This window comes from Quercus lobata, chromosome 4 (assembly GCF_001633185.2).
Source record: "Quercus lobata isolate SW786 chromosome 4, ValleyOak3.0 Primary Assembly, whole genome shotgun sequence".
NCBI lineage: Eukaryota > Viridiplantae > Streptophyta > Magnoliopsida > Fagales > Fagaceae > Quercus > Quercus lobata.
The window spans coordinates 31401054-31423703 of record NC_044907.1 but is presented as its reverse complement, the minus strand read 5'-3'; the positions used below and the strand labels follow the sequence as shown (position 1 = coordinate 31423703).

General features: G+C 31.8%; 1 protein-coding gene and 1 long non-coding RNA gene across 2 annotated transcripts; both read left to right on the top strand.

Moving 5' to 3' along the window:
• Positions 1-13717: 13717 nt before the first annotated feature.
• LOC115984223 (putative UPF0481 protein At3g02645) lies at positions 13718-18110 on the top strand. Its single transcript, XM_031107196.1, has 2 exons — positions 13718-13881; positions 16539-18110. Exon 2 carries the CDS (start codon positions 16636-16638, stop codon positions 18028-18030), a length of 1395 nt encoding a protein of 464 aa, XP_030963056.1. The 5' UTR covers positions 13718-13881; positions 16539-16635; the 3' UTR covers positions 18031-18110.
• A 1620-nt stretch (positions 18111-19730) lies between these two features.
• On the top strand, positions 19731-21609 carry LOC115987309. Its single transcript, XR_004091044.1, has 2 exons — positions 19731-19902; positions 21429-21609. It is a non-coding gene; the product is annotated as an uncharacterized LOC115987309 (long non-coding RNA).
• The last annotated feature ends 1041 nt before the right edge of the window (positions 21610-22650 follow it).

Genomic DNA, 22650 nt, shown 5'->3' with positions numbered 1-22650 from the left:
TTCCTAGCAAGTGAATCACATATGTCCTAACAATCTCCCCCTTCGGCAATCCGTGACAAAACCACAACAAACAAATGAACATATGAGAGAAGTCATTAATCTCTTAACTGATATTCACTTGTTGAATATAATAAAATCTATCCTAACACAAACTCTTGAAAAACTTTGCAAGAAGAGAGTTTATGGTAAGAAGACTTTGACAACTTGTATTTCTGAAACACTTTAAACAAAACTCATCAAGGCATCTTAGTGTGAAACAGAAATAATAGATTGCATACAAGTTATAAGAAACATGTGTATGGAGATAAAAAAGAAACAACACATGTAGAGGTAGGTGAAGAAGACATACATCATCATATATATATATATATATCAAAGATAAGTACAATATATATAAATATGGTCACAAGACCGGTGTACAAGAAGAAGGAGGTAAGCACACTCCACTTAACAAGATGAAACACATCTCCCCCTTACAGAGGCATGTATTTCTTCCCCTAACATGTAGCATCTTTAAAAAAAAAAAACCACAAAGTCTCCACAATTTCTCCCACTTTTTGTCATGATTGACAAAGGGTACAAGAAGCTAGAAAGTTTCACCTAAGAGACATAAAAATGATCAAGGATGATCAAGGGGGCACAAGAAATCCATATAAATGCATAAATGTAATGAAACAAAATGCTATGGATGACAAGATAATAGAAGGATGCAAAACATGTGAAAAACAAATCTCTCAATAAGAAAAATGTTATGCACATAGATCCCAAAACACACACACACACTAAACAAGTCTAACCAATTTTCTATTTCAAAAACAAGTCAAGATAGTTTAGTGAGCACACATTAACCCATGTAAACCTTGTGATGACCAAATCATATTGTACCTGCACATGTGTCAAGAGTAGAAAAGAATATTGCGTGTTGTGTGTGAAAAATATCGCAAGATTGCATAAGTGTCAACTAGTTATGACGATTTGAGATATGAGAAAATCACTTTAACTCACACACAATCATAACTGTTTGATGGGAACTATCACATTTGAGATACATCTTATAACTCTCACTTCTCCTAGAATACATGCTTGCAATCATATATAAAACATTTTGATCTTTTTGCTTTTTATTTTTCTTTGCATATTTTTCTTTTTAAGCAAATCATGCATGAGCATATAAGAGATAGAAAAGAAATACCCAATTATGTTAAGCATTTGGCATTCCAATTTTTCTATGCCGAAGCACACAAATGTCATTAGCATCACACTTTTGCTATGCCAAAGCATACAGATGTCATTTCATGATTGACGGGTAATACTGGTGAGATAATTATTTATGCCTTTCTCTTAGGATTTTTTAGTCCTTCCATCAAAAAGAGTGATACAAGTATTAAGTACAAGAGATAACTTAATCTTACTCATCACAAACAAGAGCCACAAAGCTCACTTGCTTAGTTGTGCATGGAGATGCTCATTTAAGCTCCAAAATATACAAAGTTTAGAAAATTTTGTTCCAATGGCTATCCAAGGTACACAAGTACCAATGTATACAAAACACACACTATTTTTGTATTTTTTTTTCTCTATTTTTTTTGAAAAACAAACAAAATAAAGACTAAACAACCAAACAAAAACAGACAAACAACATAAAAGCATGAAAGAAATATGCATATGCATGAAGGCATGATAGAAAGGTGCAGATGCATGAAAGCATGATTCCAAAAGCAAATAAGAAATCAAGCAAAGAGAGTCCTACTTTAGATAGAAATAATTAAAGCAGAGGACAAACAGAAAAGACAATTAAGTCTTAGGCTCCTTTCTCACCCACACAGCACGAGTCTTTAGCCGTGAAGATGAAAAGGCACATGTCCTAGTATGTTTACTAAAGGACATAGAAGAATTAAAATTCTCCTAAAAGTGAGTTGAAAAGCCTAAAGCTTTTAATAACTCTCCAAACAAAGGTGTAGGTCCTTGAAAGGAAGCTTGTGATCGTTTGGACAATTGCTTATGAGGATACAACTTAAAGCAATTAGGACGAATGTGTCCAGAAACACCACAATGGTGACAAACATGATGTCTAACAAAGGATTTAGAATTGGCCAAAATAGTTTTGGATTTCATACCTTTATCAACTATCTCAAATTGTGGCACAAAGACAATCCTTGATCCAGAAGCCGTGGAAGAGGAGGGGCTGGAGGAAATAACATATCCTAAGCTAGTCTTATCAGAACTAGGCTTTTGAGCACTCAATACCTCATCAAGCTTTGCACTAGACATCCTCTCTATTTGAGTTCTAGCTTGACTAAGCTCAACCTCAAGATTCTTGACCTTCTCTTCTAATGAGGTGTTCTCCATAACAAGAGTCTCAACTAACCTTGTAGTCTCATCTTGTTTAACTAACAGATCAGCTTTTTCAATTTTTACCTCATTAAGCTCTTTTTTACAAAGATGAGAAGTCTTTTCAGATTTTATAAATTCAGTGCATAGATTATCATAGGCTTCCTGAAGGGTCATCTTCTTGGGTACTTCATCATCAGAAGAATCCTCACTGTCACTAGCACTCTCTACAATCAACTTATTGGTTGCGGCAACAAAGGCCATAACGTGACTACATTCACCCACATACTCATTGGAAGAGTCATTCTCAGTATCACTCCAAGTAGCAACCAACCCTTTATCTTTTGACTCGTTGGTCTTTTCCTTCATGAGGTAGTTTGGACACTTTATCCTCATATGACCAAAACCTTTGTACTCATGGCATTGGATAAGGGGTTTCTCATTCTTGCCCTTCCTTGAGGATTTAGATTTCCTAGGAGGTTTGCCCTTATCCTTTTTCCTAAATTGAAGAAGCTTGATAATCTCATCAGTTATGGAAGTTAGATCCTCATCCTCATCTTCATCTTCATCTTCACTTTCATCTTCATCTTCAAAGTCCTCAATCTCTTCCTTTATACTCTTAAGAGCCAAGTTTTTACTCTTTCCACCTTTTCCGATTAAGCCTAATCCCATCTCATAGGTTTGAAGGTTCCCTACAAGCTCAGTCAAAGGAAGTTGATCAATGTCCTTCACTTCCTCAATGGCAGTGATCTTGGCATGGAATCTTTCAGATAAGGACCTAAGGATTTTCCTAACAATTTTGGATTCCACAATAGATTCTCCAAGATTAAAAGCAAAATTCACAATATCCTTGAGTTTAGCATAGAACTCATCAAAAGTCTCATCCTCCTCCATCCTTATTTCTTCAAAAATACTAGTGAGTCTTTGAAGCTTCACAGTCTTTACTGCCTTGGTACCTTCATAGGTGGTCTCAAGAATGGTCCATGCTTCCTTAGCAACTTCTGTGGATGATATTTTCTTGAATTTCTCATTGGTCACCCCACAAAACAAAGCATTCAATGCCCTACTATTGAAATTTGCCGCTATGATTGTTGCATCATTCCAATCCACCGGTGCTTCCTTTGGCTTAATCCAACCAACTTCAAAAGCTTGCCATACCTGTTCATCTAGAGCCGGCAAAAAAACTTTCATACAAACTTTCCAGTATGCATGATTAGTTCCATCAAATAAAGGAGGAATCAAAAGAGATTGTCCACGATCCATGAGAACAGGGGTCAAGGATCACATTTAGGAAATTAATCCAATCAGAGTGTACCCGCTCTGATATCACTTGTTGGGAAATTTAGACCCCGGTTGATAGAATTAATAAGTTTTAAACCTAAGTTGTTAATTAGATTTATTATGAATAAAACTTGTTAAAATAAACAAACATCAATATCATGTCAAAATCATGCAGTAGAATAAATAAGACAAGATATGATTACCAAGGAAAACCAATGAAACAAACTAGTTTCACAGTAAAAAACCTAGGGGAAACCTTCCAGAAAAGCAATTCAGTATAGTAAAGAGAAGTTTCAGATCTAGTATAAAACCTTTGTTCCTAAACTCTACAATCCTCGTAGATGAACTCACAGTAGAAACCCTCTATCGCTTCAGAACCCCTAAACTGTTCAATATATGAATGCCACCCCTTTTGCACGGATCCCAGTACGTGACTAACCAATGATGCATGGCTCCTAGTGCGTGACTAACACACCAACTAGAAGAAGATGTTGGCTACAAAGTTCTTCACTTCATCAACAATGAAGAACAAGAAGCTCTTGGTTACAAAACCCTAAGGCGCAAAGACGTAGTAGCTTCTTTTAGAGAGAATAAGGCACGGTCACTTTTTGCATATGTTCTCCTTGTATTCTCTTATGTGATGACCTCTGAAATAAGCCTTATATATGTCTAGGGTTGTGAGAAAAGAAACCCTACACATACATGTCAGCATAGGCCGAAAATCAGATTTGGGAATTTGAATTTCGTAATTCTTGATCGATCGAGAAGGTGTTGAGCAGGTGTTGAGGGGACAGAAATTTGCTCGATCGATCGACCTAGCTATCGAGAGGTGTCGAGATTGCGATAAGAAGCAACTGAAGAGCTCGACAGATAAGCCAGGTGTTGAGAGGTGTCGAGATTGCGATAAGAAGCAACTAAAGAGCTTGATAGATAAGCCAAGTGTCGAGAGGTGTCAAGTAGCTATCGAGCTTTAAAATTTAGTACTTTCTCACTTGATTCTTGGACATACTTGCATAGCTTTAACACTTGAACTTGAAACAAGGTTTCTTGAAGTATTAAACACATCCTAGATCTACCTAAATACAAGTAAAGTGCGTTTTATCAAAGGATTAACCAATTACATAAAATAGTGACATATGTTCCTAACAAGTGAATCACATATGTCCTAACAACACTGATGGCAATGCCTCAAAAGATAGTTAGAGAAGCTTTCACTACTTTGGAGCTTCCCGCCATTGGTAGCTCAGCTAAGGTAGGTCTTGTTAATGTCGCATTTGACATAGGTGTTATCTCGCTTTCGATGATCTATGTGAGTGAAGATATTCTATCTATTTAGACCCCATTTGTTTCCACATTTTGAGCCCAAAAAGGGCTTTTTGAAAAAAGCCAAACCAAAATTTGCGTTTGGTAAAGCCCAAAACGCAACTTTTTGATAAAAGTTGCGTTTTGGGCATAGACCAAAAATAAGGAGAAACGCAGAATTTTTATGGACCCCTAAGGGTCCATAAATGAAAACGAGCAATGCGCGTTTTGGATGGGTTACCGTTGCAATATTAGAATTATGGAAATACCCATTCAATTATTCATCACGCCCCTCATCTCATCTCTGCTCTCCCTTTGCACGATGCCTCCATCTCTTCTCTTTGCCTTGCTCTGCCCTCTCCGTAAGTCTCTCTGCTCTGTCTTTTTTCTTCGTCTTCCTTTTCTTCTTCCTATTCGTCTTCCTCTCTTCTTCTTTCTTTCTTTCTTTCTTCTTCTTCCTCTCCGTAAGTCTTTCTGTCTTTCTGTAGTTTTGGATTGTGGTTTGTATTATGGGTAATGATTTTTCTGTGTGTTCTTTGGGTTGATTTCTCATGGGTATGGGTTGGTTATGATTTCTCTATTCTTTGGTTTGATTTCTCATGGGTATGGGTTGTTTTGATTTGGACCGAACCTGGGTTGATTCTCATGGGTCTGGGTTGGTTTTGATTTCTCTGTTCTTTGGTTGATTTCTCATGGATCTGGGTTTTGATTTCTCTATTCTTTGGTTGATTTCTCATGGATCAAGGTTTTGATTTCTCAGGTACCAAAAACACTGATCTGCTACCAAAAACCACCAGGTACCAACACTGATCTGAATTGTCTTTTTTTTTTTTTTTACCGAGTGTGGGAAAAAAAATTTCGGATCTTGCTATGAATGGGTATTTTTCCTTTACTTGTTTAGTTATTTGTTTTTGCTGATTGGAATATATAATGAAGTGTTTAGTCAGTAAAAATATATAATGAAGTGTTTAACACTGATCTGAATTTTTTTTTTTTTTTTTTTTTTACCGAGTGTGGGAAAAAAAATTTCGGATCTTGCTATGAATGGGTATTGTTAATTTACTAGTTTAGTTTTTTTTTTTTGCTGATTGGAATATATAATGAGGTGTTTAATTAGTAAAAATATATAATAAAGTGTTTAGCTGATAAGGATATTCAGTAAAATATAATCTACATCTGCGTGTTTCATTGACCATTTCATGCTTAAAGTCTAGGAAAAATTCTAGCTGAGAACATTTCACCAACTTATACTAGACCCCTTTACCTTCTTAAGGGGTAGGGCATGCTACTCACATCTTAAAACTGATAGATGAAGTAGGTGGAGTGAGACACTTTATTAATTTTTTTAGAATTGTGTCATGAATAAAATGCACTGTTTGCATTAGAGATAGGATCAATACCCTGTGTTGGCGACATTTAATTAGAACCCTAAGAGGCTGACTTGGATACTGTCTTACCCTTCACTATTTTTGCATGAAGAGACTGCCCTCATGGGTTGCAAACCATTAATGATACAAATCCAGAAAGGATTTAGTTATATATGTTGTATAATCAGAATTTGCTACGAAAAGGAAGGGGGAATATAAGGAAAAGCGTTATAAATTTATGCTTCCTTTTGATTCTGTCAACATGATTATAACTCATAAAAGTACAACGTATGTATCATAACTTTTCCAAATGTCCAATATGTAAATACTCACACATGCATGCATACAAACCTATGCATAGAGACAAACCTATGCATAGAGAGACAGAGATTAGCATCTTTTGGTCAAATTATATATACCACACAAGTCCAAGGCAGAGATGGCAAATGCTGAATGCAATTGAAGTTCAATCCTATACATTTAGTAGGTATACATTATCATAGATATAGTGAATATATTAACAAATTTGAAGTTCACAAATCATGAGATTCATTCTCTTCAGATATGTGAGTACCTTATTTAGTTTTCACAAGTTCAAGTCGCTTGATTACAATACATAATCTTTAGATTAATTGAAATTTCTTAGTGTTTTTTTATTGAGATGTTTAGAGCTCGAATTTTCCTCCTCTACTAGAGAAGCAGAAAAGGAAAAGGAAATGGATATATTAAGACTTCCTTGATATTAAAGCTAAAGCTAAAGCTTTCTACATGAACCATTACACTGTACAAAAGAGAAATTTTCTAGCTGCTTATAGATTTTTCCTTCCTTGATTTGAAGCTAAAGTTATCTACATTAATTGATTAACCATTATTTTTTAATTTTGAAGATTAACCATTATTTCAATATTGCTAGCTCTTACATGTAATATTTCGCTTTTGTATAGTGTGTTCCTAAACGTGGGTTTTCTTTGCATGTCTAAGTATATATAAATTGATACTACTTCGGTACTTCCGAGCTCTTCTGTAACTCTGATGTGTGGTTATCTTATATTAAGAGAGTTTTCATCATCTGCTCTTTCTTTTTGGGCATATCGCCATGGTCTACTAACTTTCCAGTTTCCACAAAGGTGGTACTAATTTCAATGTTGTTCTAACTTGTAATTTGGTCATGTTCCTAAATAATAAAAGCTGAAACAGAGCGGACAATGTTTATGTACTGTATATAGGCAGGAGGATTGTTTAGTTGTTTTTGCCTGTGGATGACAATGTGTATTGAGAGATTTGGGGAAATTATTGAGTACCATCTACTTATTTTTGTTTAGATTTTGTTATTATTTCCGGGAATTTTCAGTTATTTCTGAAAAGCCTTTTTCTATTGTAACTATTCATTGGCTTGTTTTTATGGTTTTGGTAATATGCTTCAACCTCACTGGTTAACTTTATAGATGGGTAAAAACACAACTTCCAACCCCGAGGCAAAAAAGGCTAGAGCATTATGGGATAATAATTCAAGCTGGACAACTACTTTTTGTAACCTTTGTGTGGAACATATTCAATTTCTAGAAGAGAAAATGATAGTGAAGCAGATAGCAGTTATGAGCAGAACTTAGGATCTTTAACAGACCCTGCGATGGTGGTTCTTCGTGATTCCATTGCTAATTCCATTTGAGGGGATAATAATTAGTAGTTGTCTTTTTCTTTTTTCTTTTTCTTTTTTTTTATAATATCCTGTAGTACAATTTAAACTTGGGTTATTGGTATGTATTTTATCATCTTTTTTACATTTTTGTGTTGTACAATTTAAACTTGGGTTATTGATATGTATTTTATATGTTTTTACATTTTTATGTAGTACAATTTAAACTTAGATTATTGGTGTATATTTTATCATCTTTTTACATTTTTATTTTCTGCTTCATGATGATGGAAATTATTTAGATTTAATTAATATTAATAAGAAGTCATTAATAGTAATAACAAATAATTATGACACTAAAAAAGAAAAATTGCCCAAACATTATTAAAATAATACCAATAATATATTATTATTATTATTATTGTTTTTTAGTAAGTATATGAAATAGATGAAATAAACTCACATCCAAAAAAAAAAGTATGAAATAAATTCCCTTATATATACATTGTCCTTTTTGGTAATTTATCCCTCGAACTACCACTTTTATAAGTGCTAACCAAACACTCAGCTTTTTCATTATGCACTTTTTAACAGTTTTTACCAAACACTCAGCTTTTTGATACTCTACTTTTTCATTATGCACTTTTAACAAAACTCCACTTTTTTATTATGCACTTTTACAAAAAGCTGAACCAAACTCACCCTTAATGGGCATATCACCAACATGATTCATTTTTATATTGTGGCTAGAACTATTCTTAATTCCAAAGGTTGTATTTATATGAACAAAACTTTTAGACAAAAGGTAACCATATTGTATGCAATTTTGTTACAAATTTGTGGCCCCATATTAGTTTCATTAGAATATAACCAACGAATTATAATACTAGGCTGAATACTTTGAAGAATTATTTCAGAATTACCAACCACTTCATGTATGCTTTATATATCTGAATAGGCACATGCCAATATGTGGGGGAGATTGATTAGTATATTTGGGATCATGTACTAAATTTGGAAATTTGTCTCTCATTATGGTATTCCATGTTATTGTGAGATAGTAGGATTGTTGCGTTCCTATATTGCAATTGAAACGCTTTTCTCAATTGCTTAACTTCAACTGATCCTATTATTATGTCCAAAATCTCCTAGTTGGCTAAGAATAAATGTACAGAATTCATAAAAATGTCTAAAATAAAATATTTTTTTATTAAATAATGGAAAAAATGATTATGAAGAGAAACATAAACATAACAATGACGAAATTTTAGGGTGTAAAATCCAAATATACCAAAAATTTGGGGGGTAAAATCGAGACACTCACAAACTTTAGGGGGTAAAATCCAAATTCTAAAACATCAATGTGTAAAATCCAAATACCTCCAAACATTAGGGGGGAAAATCTAAATTTTGAAACATCAGAGTGTAAAATCCAATTACCCCCAAGTTTTAGGAGTGCAATTTACAATTTACCCTAAAAGACATTAGATATTTAATTGCCTGTTTCAAACTAGGTTCAAATGTTAGGAGCTTATTGTAATTTCAATTGATGAACGTTGGCTATTAAATGGATTATTTCTATTTAATTTTGAAAATAAGTACTGTATTTTTACAAAGAATAAAATTTGGTTACAAACTTGGTTTTAACTTAAGACTATAACTCCACTCAGGTTACAATTAGTAGTATGTTTTGTATATCAAATAGTTCTACATACAACCCAAAAAAAAAAAAAAATTGTTCTCTGGTGTGTCATTTCTCACATTTAAAAGTTCTTTAGCAATTGGTTACCAAAGAACTTTATCAATTGTAAAAAACTTTACCATTGTAGTTTGCTAAACACTCTTAAGTCTTAACACTTATTATCTTTTGAATTAAAGCACTTGATCACAAAAGCTGTGGTCACTTCACAAGAATAAGTGCTTGTAGGGTGTGGGGAGTAAGAGCCGGGGTTCAAGTCTCCAAGAGAGAGTTTTACACACATATACACCTTGATTAGGCTAGAGTAGAATTTCTATCTTGTTTTAAAAAAAAATAAATAAATAAATAAAAAACAAAACAAAACTATATAGTTAAAGCTCTATAGGGGAAACATTTGTTGGAACTTTTAAGTCTATGATTGAGACTTGAGAGACAAGAGGCAAGACTATGAGAGTTATTGCTATCGTAGTGAGGAGATTGCTTTGGGAGGGTTCAAAGTTATGATGGCTCTAATACCATAACAAAAGATAGCAAACTAAATTGAAACCATCTTATAAAATTGTACATCAAGGAGCATGTGTTTGTATTAATTAATTGAGTTTGAATTCTATAATGATTTCTTATGCAACCTCATACTTTTAATACCCTACCTTAATCTTGCCATGTCTTATCTTATTCAAATGGTATATTAAATAGTTTTATATACAAACATAATCATAATAATTACAATAATTATGTGGGTTTCAGTTAACTTAATTGGTAAAATCTCTGATGATTGACTAAGAGATCTGAGATTTAATCCTCATTTACACCAAAAAATTGATTGGTATCTTAGCTAGTTTGATGATAAAAAACTATCATAAATAACAGACACTATAAACTGAAACTTTCTTTACAAAAAAAAAAACCATAATTATCATATTTCTTATTTAGGGAAGAGAAAAAGAAGAGAGTAGTAATATAAATCACCCATTTCTTATCAACTTCTTATCTTAACAAAAAACAAAAAAAAAAAAAAAAAAAGGACTAGTGGTCACGTGAAATTTTGTATTAACTTAAGTACCTAACTAGTTCAATAATCCTAACTAGAAGTTTGGTCCACATTTTGTATGCATTCAATATTCACAATGGTCCCATTAAAAAAAAAAAAAAAAAAAATATCACAATGCCACCAATCATTTGGCAAGCATGTGCATCTATCTAAACGAGTGTGCATTTCTTACTGTTGATAGACTTAGAGCATTCTCAATTTCATAAAAAATGTCATTTTAACGCACTAAAAATCTAGTTTATTATTTTACCACCTCATTTTACAATATCACATTCATCAGATGTTTTATCTTTCAATTCTATATATTAAAATAATATTTACTACACATTAAAATAATATATTAACTCCTCCCTATCATCATCATCATCACCATCAACAACAACAACAATGGCACAACCACCACTGCCGCAACACCACCAACAACCATTAACACAACAACACCAACAACCACCACCGGTACAAACCCACATCCAACAACGCCATCTTAAAAAAAAAAAAAAAAAAAAAAAAAAAAAAAAACACAACCAGAAAAAGAAAAAAAATAATCCACAACAACCCACCACATTCACAAACCTCAAAACCCATTCCAAATCAAACAAACCCACAGCCACCATTGGCACAAACCCACATCCACCAACAACACCTTATAATAAAAAATAAAAAATAAAAATCCACAACAACCCAAAAAAAACGCCACCACCACCCACAATCACTCGAAACCCACAACCAAAAAAAAAAAAAAAAAAAAAAAAAAAGGCCCAAACTTTACATGCGATCGTGAGGCCAAACTCCACGGCAACGTCCGACTCAATGGCAACGGTCTAGGCGGAGAAAAAGAAAGAAAGAGAGAGAGAGAGAGAGAGAGAGAGAGAGAGAGTGACTAAAAAAAAAAGGAAAAAAAAGAAGAAAAAGAGACAGAGAGATAGAGAGGTGCAGAGAAAGTGACAGAAAAAAGAAAAAAGGAAAAAAAGAGAGAAAAAAAGAAAAAAGAAAAAGGAAAAAAAAGAGAGGTGAAGCTTCTAGAGAAAGTAGAAGAAAAAAGGAAGAAGAAAAGAGGAAAGGAGAGTGATAGAAATGGAGGAGTGGCGGAGAAAGAAAGAAGAAAAAGAAAGAGAGAGAAGGGAGAAAGTTATAAAGAATAAAAGAGAAAATGAATAAAAAACTTTTTTTTTTAGCATTTCAATCCGTTTGGAATGATACTATAACGACCCAAGGAAAAGCGCTAGCTACATCTACGCTATACCTCAAAAGAACTAGTCATAATTGAGGCTCTTTGCAATTGTTAATAACACCCAGTTCAACCCAGTTATTGTGATGTCCCAATTTGATTGATTGTGTGATGTGTGTGGATGTGTGATGAGTCCCACATCGGGTATTTATTAAGTTGAACTGAGCTTTATTAACAACTGCAAGGAGCTTCAATTGTGACTAGTCCTTTTGAGGTATAGCGTAGATGTGGCTAGCGCTTTTCCTTGGGTCGTTACATATGGTATCAGAGCTAGCTCGGTTATCCCGTGTGGGCTCAGAGACACTACCCCACAAAGTGGGCTCTAACGAGAACGTTAGAGATTTAAGTGGAGGAGATTGTGATGCCCCAATTTGATTGATTGTGTGATGTGTGTAGGTGTGTGATGAGTCCCATATCGGGTATTTACTGGGTTGAACTGAGCTTTATTAACAACTACAAGGAGCCTCAATTATGACTAGTCCTTTTGAAGTATAGCGCAGATGTGGATAGCACTTTTTCTTGGGTCGTTACAGGTACTGTTTACATACGGTAAAAATTATGGCATTTGAAACATATAATTAGAGGAGTTTTTTTATGTTTGGTGTGTCAAATATCAAATATTTGACATTTGACACACCTGATAAGATTGGGTAATTCATTCAAAAAAAAACTTTTTGGGTAATTCATCCAAAAAAGAAACATTAAAAGAAGACTTATTGCTGGGTCTTGTTTCTTCAATTATGCGTGCATAAGATGTAAAAGTAAACGGTCAATTCAGGTGTGAGTGGACTGTGGACCATGTTTTTCTTGTTGTACGCAAAGTTATCTTTAGCAAGTCTTGCATTTTTTAGTCAATCGCACGTTAATTATTGTGTTCGGGAAAATGACAGCTGCAGTGGTCCTCAATATGACTAATGAAATTTTTTTTTTTTTGGTTGTTGTTGGTGGTGGTGGGAATGACAAATGAACATATTAGTGCTAAAGTGTAGGACTGAAAGTTTACACTGTTGTTCATGTAAAGTTAAAATAATTGTACTTATTTGCGTGAATAAGTACATTGTTACAGTGACTTTAATAATGTTATACATATTTGTGTAATTTAAAATATAAAATATAAATGAATAAAAAATATAAAAAAATTGAGAAATATTATTCATAATGGTTCAATAAAATTTGATTGCCATATCTTTTTTTATTTATTTTTTATTTATTTTAAATTATAACTTTAAAGCTGGAAAAAGGTGAAAAATACCGTATATGAGATGTTCGTAAATTGGCTAAATTAAAAAATTCTAGTATCACATAAAATATCACAATTTTTGTCATAACTAAGTGTTCTGTTTGGGAAAATTTTATTTAGTTTTTTGTTAAAAACTTTTTATTAAAAATATACTAAATTGTACTTGTATCTTGAAAAAAAAGTGAAAAAGAAATTGAAAAAAGTGTAATTTTAAAAAGTTATATGTATAAAATGTAAAAGCTAAAAGTTAAAGCTGATATTAAATAAACTATGACAGTCCACATAAAAGATTATGAGCAGTGAAAAAAAATTATGATTTTTTAATGTGAAAGTTTAAATGATGATTCCATGTGAAAGTGACAAATTACTAGTCATATCATACCATGCACATTTTATAATTGGGGCCAAAGTTTTGGTGCTTTATTAGGTAAAATAATTACTCCCATAGACTTGTTAGAATAGTGTCATCATGAGCATGACGTATTCTTAACTTTCACACAGAGAGAGAGAGAGAGAGAGAGAGATCACTCTATAAATAGGAGCCCAATAAGATATTAAGAAGTGCACGTGCTATCAAGTGCACAATATATTTTCTTTTATAATTGAGTTTTAGGTATGAGCACTGCAGAGAGAAAGTGAAAGATCCAAATTAGCAAAGCTTGCTTCATCAGGCATAATCTCTAGCTGACACTACTGTCCCTTGGAGTTTAGAATACAAGAATTCTTTTCAAGATAAAAATTTGCAGGTACTTTACTCCATCTTTTCAATTTATCCAAAAACTGATCATTTACTAATTTAATTGAGTTCATATAAACTTTGAGATTTTAATTTAAAAATATAACCTTGCATATGTTGGGTCTCTAAATATTTTTATACTAATTAAACTAATTTCCTCTTTTAATTTGGTAGATTCGAACTCATTCTTTTCTATGGGAGAATTGGAAATTTTCACTAACTTACCAGGCTCTTGCTCTCTCTTCTTCTTCTTCTTCTTCTTCCTCTTCTTACCAAATCTCGATGCAATTCTCTTTCTATGTTGTTGCAACATTGTCGACCAGCCCCTTGACTAACTATAGTACTCATATTGCCAACATAATTCTTTACAGTGATAATTTGTGTTATTATATATATAGGGATATAAAATTAGTAGATCCTTATTTCAATTTCCATGTTTTACTATTTATTACTAACCAGCAACACTTTCATTTTTTTTTTTCCCATGATCATGAATTATTTATTTAATCTATAAGTTTTATTTTTTAATAATCCGAAGGATTAGATCTAAGTATCATATTATATGAAATTAGGTATATTAGATTTTAAATAATTAAAAATCAAATTGTTTGAATTATATGAGAAAGTAAATTTTTTATTTTTTTTTTGGTGGTATCATTGGGCTGCAATAAGAAAATTTAGATTATAAGTTATTAATACTTTAATCAATGTTGTTCTAAAATATAATTTGTATAAAATTTATTTGCTTACAATTATTATAATTATGTTCTAATTAAAAATATATTAATCATTTTGGTTTTTAAAAGAATGGGTTTAAAGAAGGTTTTGGTTGTATCAACCCAACATATTACATGGATCATGTCATGTCAAGTCACTTAATAAACATGTCATGTTAAGGTTGAAAAATTTTGAAAAAATTATTAAATAAGACATATTAGGACTGATCCATGTAGTTTAATATCCTTGACTCAACACATCCACTAACACATATGGTGCTATTGGCCAAAAACGGTAAGAATACTAACATACACAAGTTAATTTCAAAATAATAAATGAAACTACTTGATAAATATAGCCATTCTTTTAATTCCATATTTTTCATTCAAATTTATTTTATATCCATTTATATGTCTATTTACTCTTTTCTTTTTCTTTTTTTCTTTTTTTCATTTCTATTATTTATCTAGATTTTTTTTAAAAATAATACCAATTTTCTCTAATTTTATATCCATTTATACATCAATTTACTCTTTTTTTTTTCTTTTTTCTTTTTTTCATTTCTACAATTTATAAAGATTTATATTAAATACTATTATTGACATATTATGAAACTAAAGTTTTAATAGGTGAATAATTGATTTGCTCTAATTTGATCTTGGACTTGTAGCTTCCAAATGTCAATTTTTTTTTTTTTTTTTTTTTTTTTTTGAGGAAACTCCAAATGTCAAGTTAATTTATTCATTTACACGTTTACATCTCTCGGCTTAAGATAATGTTCATATGATCATATCATCATATTGCAACTGTAATAGTTAGTCAGTAAATTTCTCATGAATTAAATTCATTCTACTACAAAACCTTAATTAGCTTTATTTTTTTATATAATACTAATAAAATGTCAATTTGATGCAATTGGATAACTTTTCTATAAGCACATATTATATAGAAAACTTAAAATTTCACACTATTTAAAGACACTAAATTTTGTCTTCACTAATTTTTTTGAATTAAATTGCCTACGAATTATCCTCCAATCTTGCCCCAGGGATGATGATGGTAACGATGATAACTACAAAAAATAAAATAAAATAAAAATGTATGAGAAAAATGATATCATTATTATTTTATTTTTTATTTTTGCACATAGGATGTAGCCCGGTATTCCATCCATAATGGTGGCAATTGACCACGGGTTTGATCTCATTGATAACTGCAAGTAAATTATCAATGAATGTTTTTAATTGAAATTGCCTTTGTAATCAAAGATTCTATCCCAGTGCTTATGATTGTTATTTGTCTGACGCTAGGAAAAGTAAACTTGATTATTTGCTAATCTACTGAATCAGGGACGGAACCAGGATTCATACCTAGGGGGGGCTAAAGCTTAAAACCAAAATTTTTTTTTATGAAAATAAAAACTAACATCTATTTCATATTCAACAAAATACTACCTACAAAATATGTATTTCTTAAACATTTTATATTATAAAACACATCAACAAAGTATAATATACAAAATAAGTGTTTCTTATTTTGTGTGCGATTTTTGTTTAGTTCGTATTTTTTTTTTTTTTTTTTAATTTTGGTTTTGTAGTTAAAGGGGCATGAATTTTATTTATTTTCTTGTAGGCCAATATTTAAATATTTTAGAGGAAGAGAGACAAATATATATATATATATATATATAAGGGCAAATCTTATTTTTTTTATACCAGTTTTTTTTTAATTGGGGGGGGGGGGGCAATGGCCCCCCTCTTGCATAGTGTAGGTCCGTCCCTGTACTGAATCACTTAGAAAAGAATTCATCAATTTTTTTGCATATAGGACGTAGCCCGGTTTAATCTCATTTGTTACTGCATGTAATTATCAATAAATGTCTTTAAGTGAAACTACCTTTGTAATTAAAGATTCTATCCCGGTGCTTATGATTGTTATTTGCCTGACTAGGAAAAGTAAACTTGATTATTATTGGAAAAAAACGGCCAATCTACTCAATCATTTAGAAAAGAATTTATTTCTTTGGCTGGATACATTAGAAAAAGAAATGGATTGCAAAGAGTTAGCCATCGACATACCACTAGTCATGGAGCCAGTCCAGTGGCCTGAGTGCTGCATCTACCGGGTCCCCAAGAAGCTTCGTGAGGTAAATAATGATGCCTACACTCCAAAGCTAATTTCAATAGGCCCTATTCATCATGGGGTGTGTGAACTTCATGCCATGGAAATGTTGAAACTAAGATATCTCAGGGAATTCTGTTATCGAACTAGGACATGCCACAAGGATATTGCAGGCGTCATTGAAACAAACGAATTAAAGATTCGTCGCTGTTATGAAGAGATCTTCGATATCAGCAGCGAAGATTTTGTGAAAATGGTTGTATTGGATTCAATCTTTATCATTGAGCACTTCTTGAGGTCTGCTGCGAGTGATGGGCTTTTTAATAGGAGCCCTGCGTGTGGAGAAGAAGAAAGCTATGCAAGTGAAGAAGATGGATGCTGCAATGCGAGAGGAGATGAAAAGGATTGCATATTAAGTAAGCCATTGCTAAGGAAACATATACAACAAGACTTGTTATTACTTGAAAATCAGCTTCCATTTTTTATCCTCGACGAGTTACACACACAATTTTCCAAGTCTGAACAAAACAAATGTATTTCCTTTCTTAAGCTTGCCCGTGGTTACTTTTTCTCATCTTTTGAGAAAAAAACAAAGATTGATAAGAAGAATGTAAAACATTTTACTGATTTTATGAGATATTTCTACTATCCTTCGGACTTTAAAAGCACTGGACAACCTATTGAAACCCTTCATAATGCAAAAAAGCTGGATGAGGCAGGAGTGATATTCAAGAAGGCTGATGGGAGAATGTTACTTGATATACGATTCAAGAAGAGTAACCTTACGGAAATATTTCCTTGCTTCACTTGCTCATGGCTCTTGCGTTGCTTACCGTTCTTGAAACGCTTTCCGTGCTTGGTGAATACTCAAACTTTCTTAGAAGTCCCACGCTTGGAGGTACATGACGAAACTGAAAGCATTTTCAGAAATCTCATGGCCTTGGAGCAGTGCCACTATCCATTTGAAGCTTACATATGCAATTATATGGTGCTATTGGATTTTCTTACCAACACTAGAGAAGACGTGGAGTTGCTTGTTGAGAAAGGGATTATTGTTAACAAGTTGGGTAGCAATAAAGCAGTTGCCATTATGGTTAATAAACTTGGCCTTGAAATAGAGCAAAAGGGATCCTGTTACCTAAAACTCGCTCAACAGCTTAATGGGTACTATGCCAACGATTGCAATCGTAATATGGGATCCTTGAGAACAATATATTTTGGTGATATTTGGAGAGGCACTGCAACTTTTATAGGGACAATAGTCCTGCTTGTAACTATCTTGAATTTCCTTAGGCCTTTTTTCTACAAGATTAATATTTAATTATTTTTATTGTGATATTGTCAACTAGTTGTAAGTTTGCATGGCATTGCTTGTAGTTGGTTTCGAAATTGCCAATATGTTAAGTTTTTGTTTTTTGTTGGAATCTCACACCATTTTTTGTTTCCCTCGTGCCCGTCTCCCATTATTATAACTATTGGATTAAAAAAAAAAAATTTGTTGCCACAATAAATTTTGCATCAACTTGTATACCTAATTACGTTTGTTGATTTTTTAGATAAATAAAAATAGTAGAGGAAGGGGAGATGGAGTGAGTACCTAATTACTTCAATAATTCTAACTTGGTGCACCTATGGTACATATTCACTCACAATAGAGCCTTTCATGTTGCAAGCATGTGAAACTAGAAGTGTATCGTTGGCGTGAGCTGTCAGTGATTGGAGAAATCGTAGGCCAGATTGTTTAGAATCCCTTCTCTTAAGGGTCAAACATTATAGTGCCGTAATTTGTATATAGCCTAGTTTAGCTTCTAGATCCTTCTCTTTGTATTGCTATATAACCATACTTGCCTCTGTAAAGAAATATATGAAATATATGAGCAATCTTTTTGATGCATATTTCATGTGTGCATGCATCTCTTAGGATCTGTTTAGTTGGGATAATTTTAGGGGGTGGGGAAATTGGAGAGAAAATGACAAAGTTTAACTACAAAATTGGTTGTAGCTTAAGGCTACAACTTTACTCAATATCTTTTTATTAGAGATAAATTTTGAGAATTGCACCATTGTATTACATATTTTTCTTATATCCTTCGTGTTTGCAAAATTTCTAGAAAATTAAAGATTAATAGCTATGTCATCAACCAATTATTTAAATTGCTATTTTTTGTAATTTAAAATTATACATAAAATATAAACTTGCTTTTATTTTAGCTTTTGTCTTTTTCTTCTTCCATTTTTGTCCTTTTTTGTTGCTACTCATTTAGGGTTTTTTATTTTTATTTTTATTTGTGTTCATCTATTTTGGTTTTTTTCCTCCTCATTTGTAGGTTTTTATACTTTTTTTTTTCTTTTGTTAATGAAATGCTTATCCACACACGATTTTCTAATAAAAATATTTCATTACTTTTTTTTTAATCTAATAGTGGTATACAAATAAATTTTCACAAACTACATTTTTCATCATCTCATTTTTCTTCTCAATAAAAAAATAAAAAATTAAAAAAAAAGAAAAAGAATTTACTAGTCCTCAACTTTTCATCCCAGAAACAAAACATAATGAGTAAAAATTAAGATCTTTTCTATCACTCACTTTTTTTCCTTCATATTTTTAATCACCAAATTTTTAACACCCAACCAAATGCATCCACAATGCAACGTGTATATTTCTCTTATAGGTCACACCCGGGTCCTGCTTCTAGCTACCATTCTGTGTGATTAAGATGTAAGCGAATTAGGTCATGTGTGTGTGGATCATGATTCTCTTGTCACAATGACTAAAAACAAGTTAAGACAACGTTAATCATTTATGGGGTGTGGCCCTTTATCTTGACTGTTTGCTTTCACAGGCCAGCATGTGAAGTTGAATAATAACAACCTTAATAATTGTTAGTTGTGACCAATAATGACAAGTAAATGAGACAGTTGTATGTTTGTCAGAAAAGACGTCATGGTAATGACGTAGAGATAATAAGGGTTGGGGATTCACTCAATAAATAGAAGGGCAAGAAGGTTTTGAGAATTGCTATGAAGTATACAGAAGTAGAAGATTGTTTCTCAGATGAGTGAGTTTAAGCTATGAGTGAGAAGAGAGAGAATCAAATAGCTTCGTTGGACATTATCTCTATCATATTCTGCTGTTTCTTGGAGTTAAGTTTAGAAGACTCAAGCATTTTCTTTCAAATACAATTTGCAGGTTCTTTGCTCCATTCTTTCACTTTATTTTTGTTTAAATAAAATTTGCTTGTGGCTGGTTCTTTACTCCGTTTCACTTTAATTTTGTCTACAATATAAAGTTCGCCAAAAATTGATAATTTAGTTTATTTTTTATTTTTTATAATTTAGTAAGTAATTGAGTTCATATTTCAAAATTCTAGTTTAGGAGACGCTATTCTCCACACACACACACACACACAAAAAAAGTTTTAAGAGATGTATTTTTTTCCATTTTCTTTTTTATTGTTTCGTTGGACGTAGATTTGTGTGGATATCAATTAGTTCAGTCACTTCAATTATTTACTAAAAGGATTGACTTCAATTTACATGATAAATAGAATTAAGGAAAAGAAAAATGTTAATTTTTTTTGGGTATCCCAATAATTTAATATAATATATAGGAAATTACAACTTACACTCTTAAACTATACCATTTTTTATACTTACTATTTATACTACGAGAATGCACACCTATTAAACTATACATTTTTTTTTTTATACTTTCCATCATAAATTATGAAAATACACATTATACTCCCCTAAACTATACCACTTTTACATTTATTCCCTTAAAATATGAGAATGCATGCTTACTTCCCTAAACTATTACTCATAGGATGGGGGCTAAGTGTTACACGAGTAATAATTTAAGGGCTAAATGGATACTTTCATAATTTATGGGAGCAAGTATTATACAGAAAATAATTTAGAAGAGATAAAGTATTCATTCTTGTAATTTAGGAGGTAAGTATAAAATAGGGTAAAGTGTAATTTTTCCTTTAATATAATATATGAACATAACACCCTAGAATATAGGAAGGAAAAATACTAGATAAGAATTAAATAGAAACTCCAAATATCACCTTGATTTGATAAAAACCAAAAAGATTTTTGAATTATCAAGAAAATTTGTCCAATTGAAAATAAGTAGTTTCCTAGAATATATTTTCAATTGAAAATACTTTTTAGCGGAAAATATTCTATGTTGAAATGAACAGAGTTCAAACTTTTTTTTTTTTTTCCATCGTGTGAGGGCAAGTAGCATAGTATCTATGCAACATGTCTTGAGGAACTTTACACAAGCCACGTGTTGTGTCCATTTTTCTATTATCTTACATTATAAATAGCTGAAGAAGTCATTTGCGTACTACTACACACCCTTGGTGCGAGGGTTACTCTACAAGTATAAGTGTTTGCGAGGTGTGGGAGAAAAGGGCCGGAGTTAAAGTCTCGAGGAGAGAGCTTTATACATATATATACTTGATTATACTAGAGTAACATTTTTATCTTGTTAAAAAAAAAAAAAAAAAAAAAAAAAAAAAAAAAAAAGCCACTTGATTATACTAGAGTAACATTTTTATCTTGTTAAAAAAAAAAAAAAAAAAAAAAATCTTGTTAAAAAAAAAAAAAAAAAAAAAAACAAAAAAAAAAAGTCATTTGCGTCTCCTATGCTTTTACTTGTAAAGGTGTTAGATTGTTGCTAAAACTGAAGCAAGACATCTGCAGAAGCAATTATAGAAAACAACATCGTTTTCTGTCAAAGGAAAGAAGCAACTACAGAGGAAAAGCGATGTCGAATTGTTAAATGAAATTTTAGTTGCTGGCACGTGATTCAAGCAATTAGATGGACACATGTTGTAATTTTATTTGTTTTCCCTTTTAAGCTATTAGATTACTTTCTGTTTTAGTTAGTTAATTTTGCTTAATTCTCGCCTAATTCTCGCCTGCTATACGATGTGTATTTAAGTAGTTTGCTCTCTATCAGTGAAAAAAAATAGAAAAATCACTCCTACCATTATGAAACAGCCCTGACACTGGAAAGAAAGAAAAGAAAAAAAAAGCTCCTCAATTCTCTCATGCAATCACACTTTCACCTATTTTACTATTCTTAAGTAGTATTTATTTCAAGTAGTCTTGATCTTGTCCCATCCATTCTACTATTTACAGTACTTTTCTTTCCTATTCTAATTTTTCTTTTCATTTCTTATTATAATTATAACGCTATACACAACATTTTTCACAATAAATTTCACAATTATGAAAATAGTTAACTGTAAAGGATGAACAACTTATATTAATGAACCCACTACTTTATTTCCTTCACAAGTCACAGTCTACTATTTTAACAATCGTAAAATTTATTATGAAAAAGTTATTTTTGTTTGACAATTCAATTAGTAGGTTCCATAGTTAACCTTTGTAGATTGATTTATTTTTTTAATTTATTTTAAGCAATCAAATTATGTCTAAATTTTATGTATTTAAATTAATTTCTCACTTTGATTGTTAGTAACTATGATTGATCATTTTTGTTCTTTGTTTTAATAATATGAAATATATACTTGTAGTTACAATTCTCTATTTATTTTGTTTTTATTATCTATTAATATTTTTAGATTACTTTTGCTTTTAGTATTTTTTTTTTTCAATCTTGCCCCCTCTAAACTGAAATCTTGGCTCCGCCACTGATCCTAGCCCTCGCAAATAATTTAGTATTGGTGATGGTTTTTTTTAACTATCACAAATAATACACTTTTTGTGAGAGATTTTTAATTGTCCCTCGCAAATAATATGGAGGGAAAATTTCCCTCCAAAATATTAGTATTTGTGATGGCTATAACACATAATTGTGACAACTTTTTTGTTGGTGACAAATATTTCACATTTTACCAAGTATTTGTGAAGGCTTTATTTTGCCATCACAAATAAGATTCTTTGCATCATCAGG

What these genes read in the sequence shown, in the direction of transcription:
- LOC115984223 (XM_031107196.1), top strand. Translation starts at nt 16,636, where the DNA reads ATGGATTGCAAAGAGTTAGCCATCGACATACCACTAGTCATGGAGCCA.